The sequence below is a fragment of the Danio aesculapii genome, chromosome 20 (genome assembly GCF_903798145.1).
Source record: "Danio aesculapii chromosome 20, fDanAes4.1, whole genome shotgun sequence".
NCBI classification, from domain to species: Eukaryota; Metazoa; Chordata; class Actinopteri; order Cypriniformes; family Danionidae; genus Danio; species Danio aesculapii.
The window spans coordinates 26,443,854-26,458,885 of NC_079454.1; the positions used below are offsets into that span (position 1 = coordinate 26,443,854).

The 15,032-nt window shown below is 32.2% G+C and overlaps 1 protein-coding gene across 1 annotated transcript in view; it reads right to left on the reverse strand.

The window, feature by feature from the left end:
* Nucleotides 1-15,032, reverse strand: part of itsn2a (intersectin 2a) — a 104,090-nt gene that overhangs the window by 31,447 nt on the left and 57,611 nt on the right. The window contains exons 11-17 of the mRNA XM_056480838.1: nucleotides 14,928-15,022; nucleotides 13,125-13,420; nucleotides 10,835-10,972; nucleotides 7,474-7,614; nucleotides 5,059-5,143; nucleotides 4,774-4,913; nucleotides 1,622-1,702 (exon numbers count right to left, since the gene is read on the reverse strand). Of these exons, the coding sequence (XP_056336813.1) occupies nucleotides 1,622-1,702; nucleotides 4,774-4,913; nucleotides 5,059-5,143; nucleotides 7,474-7,614; nucleotides 10,835-10,972; nucleotides 13,125-13,420; nucleotides 14,928-15,022 (976 nt within the window). The remainder of the gene's footprint in view (nucleotides 1-1,621; nucleotides 1,703-4,773; nucleotides 4,914-5,058; nucleotides 5,144-7,473; nucleotides 7,615-10,834; nucleotides 10,973-13,124; nucleotides 13,421-14,927; nucleotides 15,023-15,032) is intronic.

The following is a 15,032-nucleotide window of genomic DNA, read 5'->3' on the forward strand; positions in this document are numbered from 1 at the left end:
GTGCTGCCTATCCTTGTTATACTACTATAAATTTAATTCATATTTCCCTTATGGTAAAAAAGTAATCTATGTATGGTTTATACTAGAGATTGGAGCCGATACAGGTTACCGATTCCTCATCATGGTGATCGGCCGATACAGAGTACCGATTCTTCCAGCTTTGTATAACTTTAACATTGCATAAAGCACATTTTCCCTCTAAGTATGATACTTGAGTGGAGATCTCTCCTTTCCTAAGAGAATGAGTGAAGGATGTTGCATATAATCCCTTAAACACATCTCTTATAACTATTTAGTTTGGACATATAATGGTCAGAAGTAGCTTTACAGAAAATAATATATAAGACAAATCAAAAATTTGGTAAGAAAAATGACTAACAATAGAATTTAGAAACATTGCAAATTATTGAATAAGAATTCAAATTGTCTCATTTCGAAAATTTTGGAGACTGTATTACATATGTTTCGATCCTGATTTTGTACCTGTTATTACAGTATCATTGTTTTTATTCTATTTTACGTGGATCTCAGGCTTTGTTCAAAATCAAAATGTAAAAAAAAAAAAAAATATATATATATATATATATATATATATATATATATATATATATATATATATATATATATATATATATATACATACATACATATACACACACACATATATACACACACATATACATATATACATTAACTAGGCAAGTTAGGGTAATTAGGCAAGTTATTGTATAACGATGGTCTGCTCTGTAGACTATCAAAAAAATATAGCTTAAAGGAGCTAATAATTTTGTCCTTAAAATGGTGTTTAAAAAAAATTTAAAACTGCTTTTATTCTTGCCGAAATAAAACAAATAAGACTTTCTACAGAAGAAAAAATATTATCAAACATACTGTGACAATTTCCTTGCTCTGTTAAACATCATTTGTGAAATATAAAAAAATATTAATAATCAAAGGGGGGCAAATAATTCTCACTTCAACTGTGTGTATATATATATATATATATATATATTATATATATATATATATATATATATATATATATATATATATATATATATATATATATATATATATATATATATATATATATACACATACATATATATATATACATACATATATTTACACCCACATTTTTGAGATCCACAAAAAACATAACAAAAAAAGTAAAATAGAATAAAAACAGTGATACTGTAATAACAGGTACAAAATCAGGATTGAATCTTCTTTTGTGTTCAACAGAATAGAGAAACTCATACAGGTTTGGATCGCTTGAGGAAAGTAAAAAGCGAGAACATTTTCATTTTTAGATGAACTATTGCTTTAAATGTATTGTTTGTCGGGTAGATATTAAAATCCTAAAAAGAAACATCCCATTACTGTTAATTGTTGTTAGTTTTTAGGCAGTGAGTAGAAACGTTACGATTTACGACACAATTACGAAATGACACAAATGGCAGATGGAAAAGATGTTACAAGGTCAGACACTGAAGCTCATTTCACTATAATATCTGTAAAGTGAGACTCTTTCATGGAGATGAGCGAGACAAAAAAGGTGAAACTAATGAAGAGCAGGCAGCTTTGGGATGAGTTTGAGTGAAGATTAAGAGAGGTCAACCTTTATTAGAAGGAAGAGATTGGTTAAGCAGCCCAGCAAAGAGAGAAGTCCTTGAAGCACACAGTCATCCATTTCTACAAACTATAAAACCGCCGGGATTGAGAGCAGGAGAAGAAAAAGGAGACAGATACAGTCAGGGGGAAGAAAATGATAAAAGTGGGTACAAAGAAAGAAAGGCTCGGAGCAGAAAACATTCATTGTGTCCTGAACAATAGCCGAGTGTTACATGTATAATGCTCAGGTTTCCAATCTGACCAGCTGTTTGTTAGTGATAGTGTTTGTGTGTTGTGAGTTTTCAGGGAATGTTAGTGTGTAATGAAGTGTTCAATCCTCTGCCTTCAGGGCTGGGAGTTGAGCTGTAGGTTTTAATCACAGGAACATGGAGAACAGTGAACTAGTGAGTCCCTCGCAGGGACGCGAAGGTTTAAAATAAATTTGAAGACAGAGCAAGTCACCACCCAAAGCCCACATTAGCTTTTTAAGGTGAGACACTGCAGGAAAAAACACTGTATATTGTGCCTGTCAATTTTGAGGTGTCGGGCTTTTCAGCTTTACATAAAGTGTTTTTGTAATGCAAAGAAAATATACAAAATATACTTTTAGGTTCTTCATCATTTGTATCTGTAGATTTCAATTACAGCACAAACGTTTGGGGTCAGGAGGATTGTTGAATGTTTAAAGTCAACTTCTCCTGCTCACCAAGGCTGCATTTATTCCATCAAAAATACAGTACAAGTTGTAAAACTGAAATGTTATTGCACTACAAAATAACAGTTCAAAAGTAGTTTATAATTAAATTTTATTATTTATTCCTGTGATTTTAAAGATGAAATTTCAGCTTCATTACTCCAGTCTTTGGAGTGACATGATCCTTCAGAAACCACTCTAATATTAATAATAATAATAATAATAATAATAATAATAATAATAATAATAATAATAATAATAATAATAATAATAATAATTATTATTATTATTATTATTATTATTATTATTATTATTATTATTATTATTATTGTTATTATTATTATTATTATTATTATTATTATTAATTACTTATTATTGTTGTTATTATTATTATTATTATTATTATTATTAATAATTATTAATTATTTATTATTATTATTACTTATTATTATTATTGTTATTATTATTATTATTATTATTATTATTATTATTATTATTATTATTATTATTATTAATTATTATTATTATTATTATTATTATTAATTACTTATTATTATTATTATTATTATTGTTATTATTATTATTATTATTTATTATTATTATTAATAATTACTTAGTATTATTATTATTGTTATTATTATAATTATTATTATTATTAATAATAATAATAATAATTATTTATTATTATTATTATTAATTACTTATTATTATTATTATTATTATTAATTATTTATTATTATTATTATTAATTACTTATTATTATTATTATTATTGTTATTATTATTATTAATTACTTATTATTATTATTATTATTATTATTATTATTAATAGTTATTTATTATTAGTGGTAAAAGCGGTAAAAAAAGTGGTAAATAATTTTATTTGACACTACATACAATAAGTAATAAATAAATGTTTTTTTTTTTACATTTAAATACATACCAACTTGATGAACAGAATAATTTTATTTAAATTATTAAATAAAATTATTAATTTATTTTTTTAAACTGACCCCATCTTTTGACCGGTAGTGTAGTTTTAAATGTCTTTTTTAAGTACTTTAGTTGAATGTACATGCACATATATATATATATATATATATATATATACATATATATATATATATATATATATATATATATATATATATATATATATATATATATATATATATATATATATATATATATATATTTATAAAATGTACATTCAACTGAAGTACTTAAAAAAGACCTTTAAAACTATACTACCGGTCTATATATATATATATATATATATATATATATATATATATATATATATATATATATATATATATATATATATGCTTTAACTCATTTTAAATAAGCAGTTTGAACAAGCAGCAAAAGTCATTTTTGAGTGTTTATTCTAAAGGATTTTGCAGATGGAAATATTTATACATAATTTGTCTGATTGCATAAAACATTTTAGAATACAAATTTATTTTCTGGCTGTTCACAGTATTTTCTGAATTGAGATACTCAAAAAACAACTTTAAACCTCTAAATTAACTAAAAAACTAACCATTTTACCTCGTATGTGTAAAAATATAGATTTTTTGTACTAAAAATCTTCTATTTTCTGAATTATGTGAAATTTAATTAATAAAAAAAGCGCATGCTGTGTCTGTCCACACATTCTGGTCAAATCTGGTCCATCGCATGATTTGAACTAAAGCACAAAATAGTGTAAAATGTCAACTATTTTCTTGTCATCTCTGTTAGTGTTTTAAACAGTTAATGAAAAAATGCACAAAGCACGCTCACATCAATCTAAATGGGTGCTCAGCCAAACAGAAAAAAAGTGCAAAAATATATTCAAAAAGGCGGCAACGCCAAAGCTCTAAAAAATACCAATTTATTTAATTAAAAACTCTAACCCAAAGTGTGTATCGAGAACACCGGCTCTTCATCACACCTTTTTAATTTAATAAATAGGTATTTTTTGAGCTTTGGTGTTGCTGCCTTTTTGAATATATTTTTGGTTTAAAAGGTTAACAATAAGTTTAACAACAATTAGTAACAAAATCAAATCTCCTCTATATCACGTTAAAGCATTTGCATTATCTTACATTAATAATAAAAAATATACATTTGTTGTCATTCCAGTTTAAAAGAAATGAGTGGAAAATACTTGAAATGTACCTGCAATTCTGCAATAACTCATATATACTGTATATAGACAAAATAGAAATAGATATGTACTAGAAAACCTCCCAACTGTGATGACAGAAATAATCCCTCATTTGCATATTTAAACAACATTTTAGAAAACATTGCAATTTTTTATATAATAAATTAACTTGGGTTGTCTGATTACTGATGAACTATAATATTAGTTCATTATAATTACCCTCTTCACCCGCAGTGTCTTGCCTTTAATCAAAAGGCAGCACTTTAAAAGAGGTTAAGGTTTACACTGGGAATGCAAGAGAAGCCGCTGACCTTGATTTCTCTGTTGTACTGCTCCATTTGTGAGAGTTTGGCTGTGGTTTCTCTCTCCAAAACATCCAGCTGCTCCTTCAGCTTCCGACAGCTCCGATCTTTCTCGCACACACTCTGTTTCACATCATTTATCAAAGGACCTAAAAGAGGGAGAGAAAAAAAAAACATCAATGTTCCGGAGCCCTGAGTTCAAGAGGGATGAAATGGACACAAATGAAATTAGTCACCTGCGCATCTATCTATCTATCTATTCATTGATTGCTTCAGGTCTGTGTGAGTGCTTACTGGAGATGTTTTGGGTAAAATGTACAAGTCTGTCTGCCAGTTGCTGCTTTTCAGGGCCCAGTTGATTCAACTGCCTCTGGATCTCCTGCAAAAACACATTCATGTACAGTGCTGTTTAAAAGGCTTGGGCTGGTGAGATTCATGTTTTCAAAAAAGGTTTCTTTTGCTCACTAGGGTTGCATCTGAATACAGCATAACAAGTATATCTGTGAAACATTATAGTAAAAAAATCACTGTTTTCTATGTGAATACAGTTGTATACAAAATACAAAATGGATCCATTATTAGCCCTCCTATAAAATGTTTATTTTTAAGAATTTTTCCAAACAGTTTTTAAACATAAAAATTTTAATAACAATTTTTTGTTTGTTTTTACCATGATAACAGAACATAATATTTTAATAGATATTTTTCAAGAGACTAGTATGTAGCTTAAAGTAATTCTTAAAGTAATTTAAAGAGTTTCACTTAGCTGATGATTGGTAATGAAGCTAGTTTGGCATGCTGTCCCGGGAGAGAGCCCTGAGCTTGTGAGAACCTCGAGGCCGGGGCTCCCTCCCGTTTGCAATGGAAGAGGGGAGTTTGAGCTCAGGTAGATCTCGAGAGCCCTTCCCCTCCTGCTGATTAAGGATTGCTATGAGGGTGTGCTGCTGGAGGAATTTGACTGTGGTGCTGATTTGGTTTAGTCAATTTACTTATGTCTCATGTTTGGACTGTGGGAGGAAACCGGAGGACCCGGGGAAAACCCACGCGAGCAAGGGGAGAACGTGAACTCCGCACAGAAATGCCGACTGGCTGGGTAGAGACCCAAACAGGAGGCATTCTTGTTGTGAGGCAGCAGTGCTAGCCACTGGGCTGCCACGCTGCCCTATAGAGGAAAAAGAGGAGGAGAGGGGGTGGAAGGGGGGATCCTTCAAGACGAAGATGACTAAGGTAAGATGCTTGGTTATTTATACTAAGTTAGGAATCATCTGATTGGTGGATCGTACATTAGCTTGACTCGAGGTCACCCGTGTCAATCATAAGCACCCGATCCTCTCGAAATTAGTTTATAAATAATATAAACTTATTATAATAAACTTCACTCATATAAAATGTCAAAATTGACCTCATTACAGTCAAGGAGAAAACAACATATCTTAGTTTACATTTTTAAAGCTTGAGTTGGTAAAATACCACAGTATATATCTAGTTTGTTGGTGTACTGCTCAAATACTTCTAATACCAGATCAGCAGATATACTCTTACTTAGGATGCCATTTTTTTAAACAGATTTAGGTCGATTTGCATTCTCTAAGTATGCTTCATACGTATGGAATGAGCTTCAAGATATATTACATATGAAATCCATACCATCTATTGCTATATATTAAAACATTTTAAAGTTTGTCAATTTATAACAGTGCAAGTTTTAACAATTGATTATGATTTATGTTATTTTTGTGTGTGTGCGTGTATGTGTTGTGATATGTATTTTTTTTGTAACACTGTCTTATGCTATAAAAATACATTTTAAAATGTGCAATTTAAAGGCTTAACTAGGTTAATTAGGTTAATTAGGCAAGTTTGGTTAATTAGGCAAGACATTGAACAACAGTGGTTTGTTCTTTAGCCAAAAAAGTATCGTGAACAAAAGTTTTTCTTAAAAGGCTAACAATATTGACCTTCACAGTTTTTACAATAATTTAAATAATGTTTCTGTATTCCAGCCAGATTAAAAATGATAAGACTTTCTGCAACAGAAAAATATAATAGGAAGTCCTGGGATTAAAATCCTTGCACTGTTAAACAATACTTGAGAAATATCTGAAAAAGAATGAAAATTTCTCTTCAAATGTGTGTTTTCAAATATAATTTATTATTGTGATGCACAGCTGAAAATTTAGCATCATTATTTCAGTCTTCAGTGTCACATGATATTATTCTAATGGGCTGATTCAGTGATTAAGAAACATTTCAGATTATTATATTGAAAGTTTAAAAGAACATTGTTTATCTGAAATAGATTATAAAATATAACTATTATCTTTTATTAATATCCAGTCAACAAACATTTGGTGTAAAAATGTAAATATTATTTATTATTTTTCTTTTTTATATTTTATTAGTTGTGCTTGTTAATAACTATGCCAGCATTTTTAATAAATATTAAGTTTAATTAGTCAAAGGATAACTGTTTATACAGCTTTTGCTCAGTATTACCTTAAAACAAATATAAATTTCAATGAAAAATGTCCTTTCTGATCTAAAACATTTGAATAGTAGAATCATGGTTTTAAATGAATTTCCAAGCATTGTGTCCCTTGGACAGGTATGGTCGTATTATAAGGGTTTTCTCCATGTGTTATGGGCCACCTTCTAATGCATGCGCAATAATGAATGCAATTAAACTGATGCAACAAAAACACAACATACTTCAAACTGTAACTGCAGAGAGTTGATATCAGCAATGCAGACGTCTCTCCTCTGGTTGATCAGCTCTAAATCAGTCCACTGCACCTGCTTCTTACTCTTAGCATCCCGCAGCTGGCTGGAGATCTGCTTATGCTTATTACCCTATGAGAAAAAGACAAAGGTGTTTTTAAAGCAATTGTTGACCCTAAAATTCTCTCATCATTTACTCATCTTATACACATTCTTTGAAAAATGCAGGAAACCCGACAGAAATTGAGTACTGAACTGTTCTTTTTTCCTGCTATGTGGATATCAATAGCTGCTGGTTTCCAACATTCTTCAAAATACCTTCTTTGTGTTCAACAGTAAAAAGCAACTCATAAAGGCTTTTTTGTAGTTTAAACCTGTAGTACACGTTTGTAAATTTTAGTAGCCCTCAATGTATCAATCAGTTCCATAGAGTGCAAAAAACTAAATGATCAACAGGGAAGGGTTGCACCAGCTGTTCATAAATTCTTGATTAAACTGGCTCTTAATGAAAAAGTCTTACATTATCTTATCTTACATAAAAAATATGGTACTTTTAGAGGTATATAAATTGGTACAAAACGTCAAAATCTGAAAAATTTCTTTAAAAAAGTTTAACAGTTTAAAAAAATGTAAAAAGCAATAGATGAAAGACGCTAGGTGCATTCGACATGAAGCATGGCTGCAGCCGTTGATCAACGAGATTAGCCGAGCGGAGGCGGGGGCGGAGTTGAAAACGAAGCCTTTAAGCCAGACAGCCGGACAATTCGGAGCTCAAAGTTGCGGCCATCATGAAGACCGATCACAGTGCTTCATCATCTTTTTTTTATATAACAAGATTTACAGTAAATATAAAATAGAATACAGTCTCTACAAACTAGTTCATTTTTTAACAATAAGACAATTGTGAATTAAAGATTTTACAAAAGCATGAGAGAAACAAGGGAAAACGAGAGGGTAATATAAACATAAAAATGAATAGGCCTATTAAATACATAGCAATAAGCACAATTTTAGGAGTTTAAACATCACTCTTTAGGCTAACACTTCTTGTTTGAATATGCTAAAAAGGGGTTTACATTCATTTACGTTTATAGATATAAAACTATATTAAATATAGTTAAAAAATATACTGATGTAAAACCCAAAACAAAGTGTTTTGATCAAGTCTTTAACGATGATTAAGATTATTTTGGATAATGAAAGCATTTTCAAAAAAGCACTTTAAACCAAAAAGATTGAACAAAAGGACATTCCTAAAATAAGTGAGTTACACTTTAAGTAGAAATTTCCCAGAAAGAGCAGGTACATCAATGTCCCTTTTACACAGGAATGAAATATATATTTTATCATCATATAAATCATTTTATAATTATTTAATAAAATTGTTTTTTACTTAATTGTTAAGAAACCTTTAGGGTGTCAGGATCAATGATGATAATTGTTTTATTTGTAAGACTTATTTGAGTTATTTAGGTTATTCACTAAAATATGTCATAAATGGTTCATGAAGATGAATGCGGTAAATAGTCTGTATAATAAAAGGTCAAAAATAAACCTGTGCAAACAATCTAGCCTTTATAAACAAACTATTCAACAAAAAAATAATTACTGCAGAAAAATGTTTGTAGTCTTTTAATAAGCACCATATATACAAGATCGAGACGGTATGAAAAGTTAAATGTTTGTTTTGAAATTTGTGAATTGGAATTTGTCCAATAAAAATCCTGAAACACACGTGGTTGTTGTCATGTGGTGAACTCAGCCAATCGTGTAATATCAGTGCCATCATCGCAGCTCCGCCAGGCGCTCTTTAGATGCTGCACCAGCTGAGTCAGTCGTCTGATCTTGGAGCACTGTCGAGGTACTTTGATGCCACATATGACAGTCACGTTGCCTCCGCGCAGCGTCAATCCGGACAACATTTCTAACCAGCATGCACCACTTTAAGACAGATTTTGATCGATCTGCGCAGCGCTGCATGAAGTCGAACGCACCTAATGACAGTGATTTGTTAAAAAAAAAAAATTGGGAACACACCCGAGACCTTCCTGACCAAATATGTGCTGAAAGGACAGACTAAAGGTTGTGCATATTTATTCAATGTTTGACTTAAACTCAACTGAAATATGAATAAGCGGTGGGACATAGCGTAGCTCCTTCCCTCTAAAAAACAGCCAATAGCATTTGTTTTTTATCCCAGCTCTGCCAGTGAGAGTGGTTGACCTTAAGCGCATCAAATAAAAAAGCAAACGAGAAGTGTCTTGAAGGGGGCGGGGCATGTCAGATACTGGAGAGCATTTGATTGGCCAAAATTTGATGAGAAACGGAAGTATGAGGTGACTTAAGCTGTGGTCACACTGCACTTTTCTCCCCATATACTTCCAGTCATACGCACGTGAATGCGTCAGACCGGAAACGCAAAGTCGTGTATCAAGTTTCGCAGATCACTGCGTTGGAAAGTTCAAGCTTGGTGAACTCTAACTTGCGAAATAGCATCACTTGACTGCATAAGACCAATCGAGGATCAAAACATGACCTCTCTGGACAGAAATTTAAAACATGAAGCAATCGCTTGCTTTTTAAAATATCTAATCATCTTGTTTAATCCCGCCCTTTTTCATGATTTAGGCGGGAGTAACAAACAACAAGTTTTAGATGTTTATATATACAGGTTTATATCTTTTAAACTAGAATTTTGTCACTGTTTTGTTGCACACTAGCATATATATATATATATATATATATATATATATATATATATATATATATATATATATATATATGTATATATATATATATATATATATATATCCTTAAAACATACATACTGATACTAACATCTAAAAACATTATTTGAATTTCACAGGACCTTAGGGGCTGTATATACTGTATGTAGGACGGGAAAACTGTCTAAAATCAAAAGGAACGGGATGAAAACTTCAGTTATGAAGAAATTCTCATTTTTATTGATGGATACGAACAAAACAAAACAGTACTTGACAGAAAATTAAACTCTTCTGTCTTATTCTGGAAAAAATTGGAGATTTGGCAGGAAACAAAAACGAATTTAAAGCAAAAGGCTGTGAGCAGAGGGATATGAAGGAAGTGAGAACTTGTGGCTTGTCATTATCAGTCACAAGCTCATCAATGTAATCTAATCTTGCTGTCATCTCTTTTGTAACATCACTCATGGCCGAAAAGCTTCTGTAAATATTTAATTGGAATGTAGAGTTATGTTTAAGCTAAAAACTATGTAGTAGTGCATGAGCTGTAGCTACATTTTAATTCCGCACTGCTTGTGCCACCAGCCGCATCTACAGTATATGATAATAAAAAGGAATCAAAATCTGACCACGGCCTCCAGCTCGATCTCAAGACTCCTCTTCCTGTCCTTCAGTCTCTGTATGTCATTCTGCTCCTTTTCTTTCTGAGTCTGAAGCTCCACACGTTTGCTCTTCTCCCATTCCCTCCTTCTCTGTCGCTCCGCTTCCTGACAGAAAGAGAAGAAGAGGTTCATCAACAGATGTACATCTAATCACTCATTCAAGCGTGAATTTACGATATAATTACGCTCCCATTATTCATATTCTGTAGGGTGACAACTGGGAACGACTCTACCAATATAATATAGATTCGAGTTGATTCAGTTTATCTACAGCCAATATATTTATTGAGCTTAATAAAATGTATTATTATATACTATTACAACAGTTCAAAGGGACCAGAATTAAATACATACATTACCCAATCTTGCTTTTATATTAAAATGTGTTTAAGAAGAATAAACTTGCCATTTAAGAGTACATACAGTTACAGTACATACAAGATAATTATATTTGAATCTTTTTCTGCTTGATTTTAATTATTTAACTGATGTATTATTTAATCACGGGGTAGCACGATGACGCAGTGGGTAGCACAATCGCCTCGTAGCAAGAAGGTCGCTGGTTCGAGCCTCGGCAGGGTCAGTTGGCGTTTCTATGTGGAATTTGCATGTTCTCCCCGTGTTTGCGCGGGTTTCCTCAAGTTTTCCCCACAAGTCCAAAGACATGCGATACAGGTGAATTGGGTAAGCTAAAAAAAATGATTGTCGTGTATGTGTGTGAATGAGTGTGTATGGATGTTTCCCAGTGATGGGTTGCAGCTGGAAGGGCATCCGCTGTGTAAAACATATGCTGGATAAGTTGGCGATTCATTCCGCTGTGGCGACCCCAGATTAATAAAGGGACTAAGCCGAAAATAAAATAAATGAATGAACTATTTAATCACTATATTGCAGGGTTATTTCCCAGTACTGGGTTGCAGCTGGAAGGGCATCTGCTGTGTAAAAACATATGCTAGATTTGTTGGAGGTTCATTCCACTGTGGTGACCCCTGATTAATAAAGTGACTAAGTCGAAGGAAAATGAATGAAAGAATGAATTCCAGGGTTATTATAGTTGACATTTAGTTGACTTGACATAAAATAAATGTTAGCTGGAAAAAATTATTTATTATATTTCAGCTAGGTTCCAGGAAAACATTTCTCATTTTCACTTAAACTGAATTAAAACTAATGTTATTAAAAATAAATCTTAAATACAAAAAATCAAGGGTCGCTACAGCGGAATGAACCATCAACTTATCCAGCATATGTTTTACGCAGCAGATGCCCTTCCAGCCCTTCATTTACACACATACACTATGGACAATTTTTAGCATACCCAATTCACCTATAGCGCATGTCTTTGGACTGTGGGGGAAACCGGAGCACCCGGAGTAAATATATTAAATAACCCTTAATATTTTAACATTATCTCATTACATTATTTATGCAAATGCATTACATTTATTCATGGGTCAAAGACGAGACATTTTATTTTGGTGTAATTATATTACATTTATATTATAAGAAATTACTTGACATTATATGATTTTTGAAATTCTTATTAAAATTAAAAATCTAATTAAAATTAAAAACCTTTTGTTGTGTTTAAAGGACAATGGCAACGTATAATGATTTAAAATGACAAGTAATTCGTATTTTGGTGCATCACCATGATTTTTAAAAAGTATTTTAATATGATTCATTGATTCATGTTGTATATATAGGCCTGACTGGATTTTTGGCATAAACATTTGTGTTATACTGAATGACATTTCAGTGGGTGTCCTCTGCAAATCACAGTTTTCATTGCTTGCATTTAAAAAAGCAGATAAACAGGAGACACTCAAATGCACTGCACATTGAAAAAAATGTTCATTGGATTTACACATTTTTAAGGTAAGTGGTTAAAAACAATTTAGACGGGCTGAACTTAAACAAACAAATAAAAGGAAGTAGAGTTCATCTTAATGTGTTTGTTTAATTTCAGCCCATTTAAACCATTTGCAACCAGTTACCTTAAAAAAATTGTAAATCCAATGAATAATTTTTTTCAGTGTATAACATTGCTTTTTAAATATAATATAATTAAACTAATATATATTTGAAGTAATTAGTGTTACTACACCGTGTATTTCAAACCATGATTAATATTAGCATTTTTACAGAACAAATGTATTGGTATATAAGGCCTGTGTGTTTGTGTGAAAGCATGGGGCTCTGCTGTGTTATTCTGTTGGTGGTTCACCCTCTGCGTGTCCTTGTGTGCTCCACTTGCCTCTCGCCGCTCTAATTCTTTCAGTCGTTCCTCCTCTCTCTGTCGCTCCAGCTCTCTGTGTCTCTCCATCCTGCGCTCCTCCTCTCTCTGTCTCCTGATCTCCATCTCTCGCGCTTCTCTCTCTCTCCTCTCTCGCTCCTCTCTCTCCTTCTGCTGTCTCTTCTCCTCGTCTCGTCTCTCGTCTTCTCTCCTGCGCTCCTCCTCTCTCTTCTGCTGCTCCTGAAGAGCTAGGCGACGCTTCTCTAGCTCTGCGTTTCCCCTCTGGAAATTCTCCCTCAGTTTGTCTTCATATGAAACTGCGACCGACAGAAAATGAACATGAGAATAGTGTTAGATTGCAACTGCATATTTAAGAAATGATGGTTTAATGTTTTTGACTCAAAATAAGAAGTGACTGTTTGGCTAGTTCTTCCAGGATTTTGTAAACATTTATCTGATTTTTGTGGCCTAAAATAACTGGAATTGACATGGCTTTTTTCAAAATATGCTGCATTTCTTTCTTAAAGGAACACTACTTTTTTCCCCTAGAGTAAAACAGTTGAGTTTTACCATTTTGAATCCATTCAGCTGATCTCCAGATCTGGCGGGAGCACTTCTAGCTTAGCTTAGCATAAAGCATTGAATCGGATTAGACCGTTAGCATCTCATAAAAAAAAAAATACAAAAAAATACTTATTGACCTCACAGTACATACACATATATATACATATATATATATATATATATATATATATATATATATATATATATATATATATATATATATATATATATATATATATATATATATATATATATATATATATATACACACACACACACACACACACACACACAGTGAGGTAAATAAGTATTTGATTACCCTATGATTTTTTAAGATCTCCTACTATCATGGAGGGGTCTAGAATTTTCCGCATAGGTGCATTTCCACTGTGAGAGAGAGAACCTAAAAATTTAAAAATCCGTAAATCACATTGTATGACTTTTTTTAACAATTTATCTGTTCAAATAAGTATTTAATCACTTGCATTTTAGCCAGATGTCTGATCCTAAAATATCTGTTATTTTGCTTTTAAATAATCCAGCCACACTCTGCTCATGATTCTAATTCAGTAGCACCTATTTGAGGTCATTAGCTGTCATAAAGACACCTGTGCACCCCACAATCAGTCAAAAGTCCGAGTAGCAACATGGGCAAACCAAAGAACTGTCAAAAGACTAAGACTATATAAGTCAGCCCATGTCCAGGCCCATGTGAAATTTGCCAAGGACCGTCTGGATGATGCAGAGGAGTCATGGGAGAAAGTCCTGTGGTCAGATGGGACCAAAGTAGAACTTTTTGGTCTTAACTCCATTTGCCATGTTTGGAGGAGGAAGATTAATGAGTATCATCCCAATAATACCATACCTACAGTGAAGCATGGGGCTGGAAGCATCATGCTCTGGGGGTGTTTTCTGCACAGGGGACTGGACAACTGCACTGCATTAAGGAGAATATGATCTGGGCCATGTATTGTGAGATATTGGACAAAAAAACTCCTTCCCTGTGGCTTCCAACATGACAATGACCCAAAGCACACCCAAAGCACCAGGAAAACCAAGCAGTCGCTCTATAAGAAGCATATCATGGTTCTAGAGTGACCTAGCCTGTCTCCAGATCTAAATCCAATAGAAATATTTGGAGGGTGTTGAAACTTAGGAGTGTTATTATATATATATTCTATATATATTATATATATATTATATCATATTCTCATAAAGAATATATACAAGTATGTCTGTGTGTGTGAGATATTCAAATACCATTGCTCTTGTTTTTCAGTGGCAGTTCTGGCTCAATCAGCTCAGTGTTAATCAGAGGAACAGGTCCGTTCAGCAGGTCACATGACTTGGCTGTTCTGAAAACAA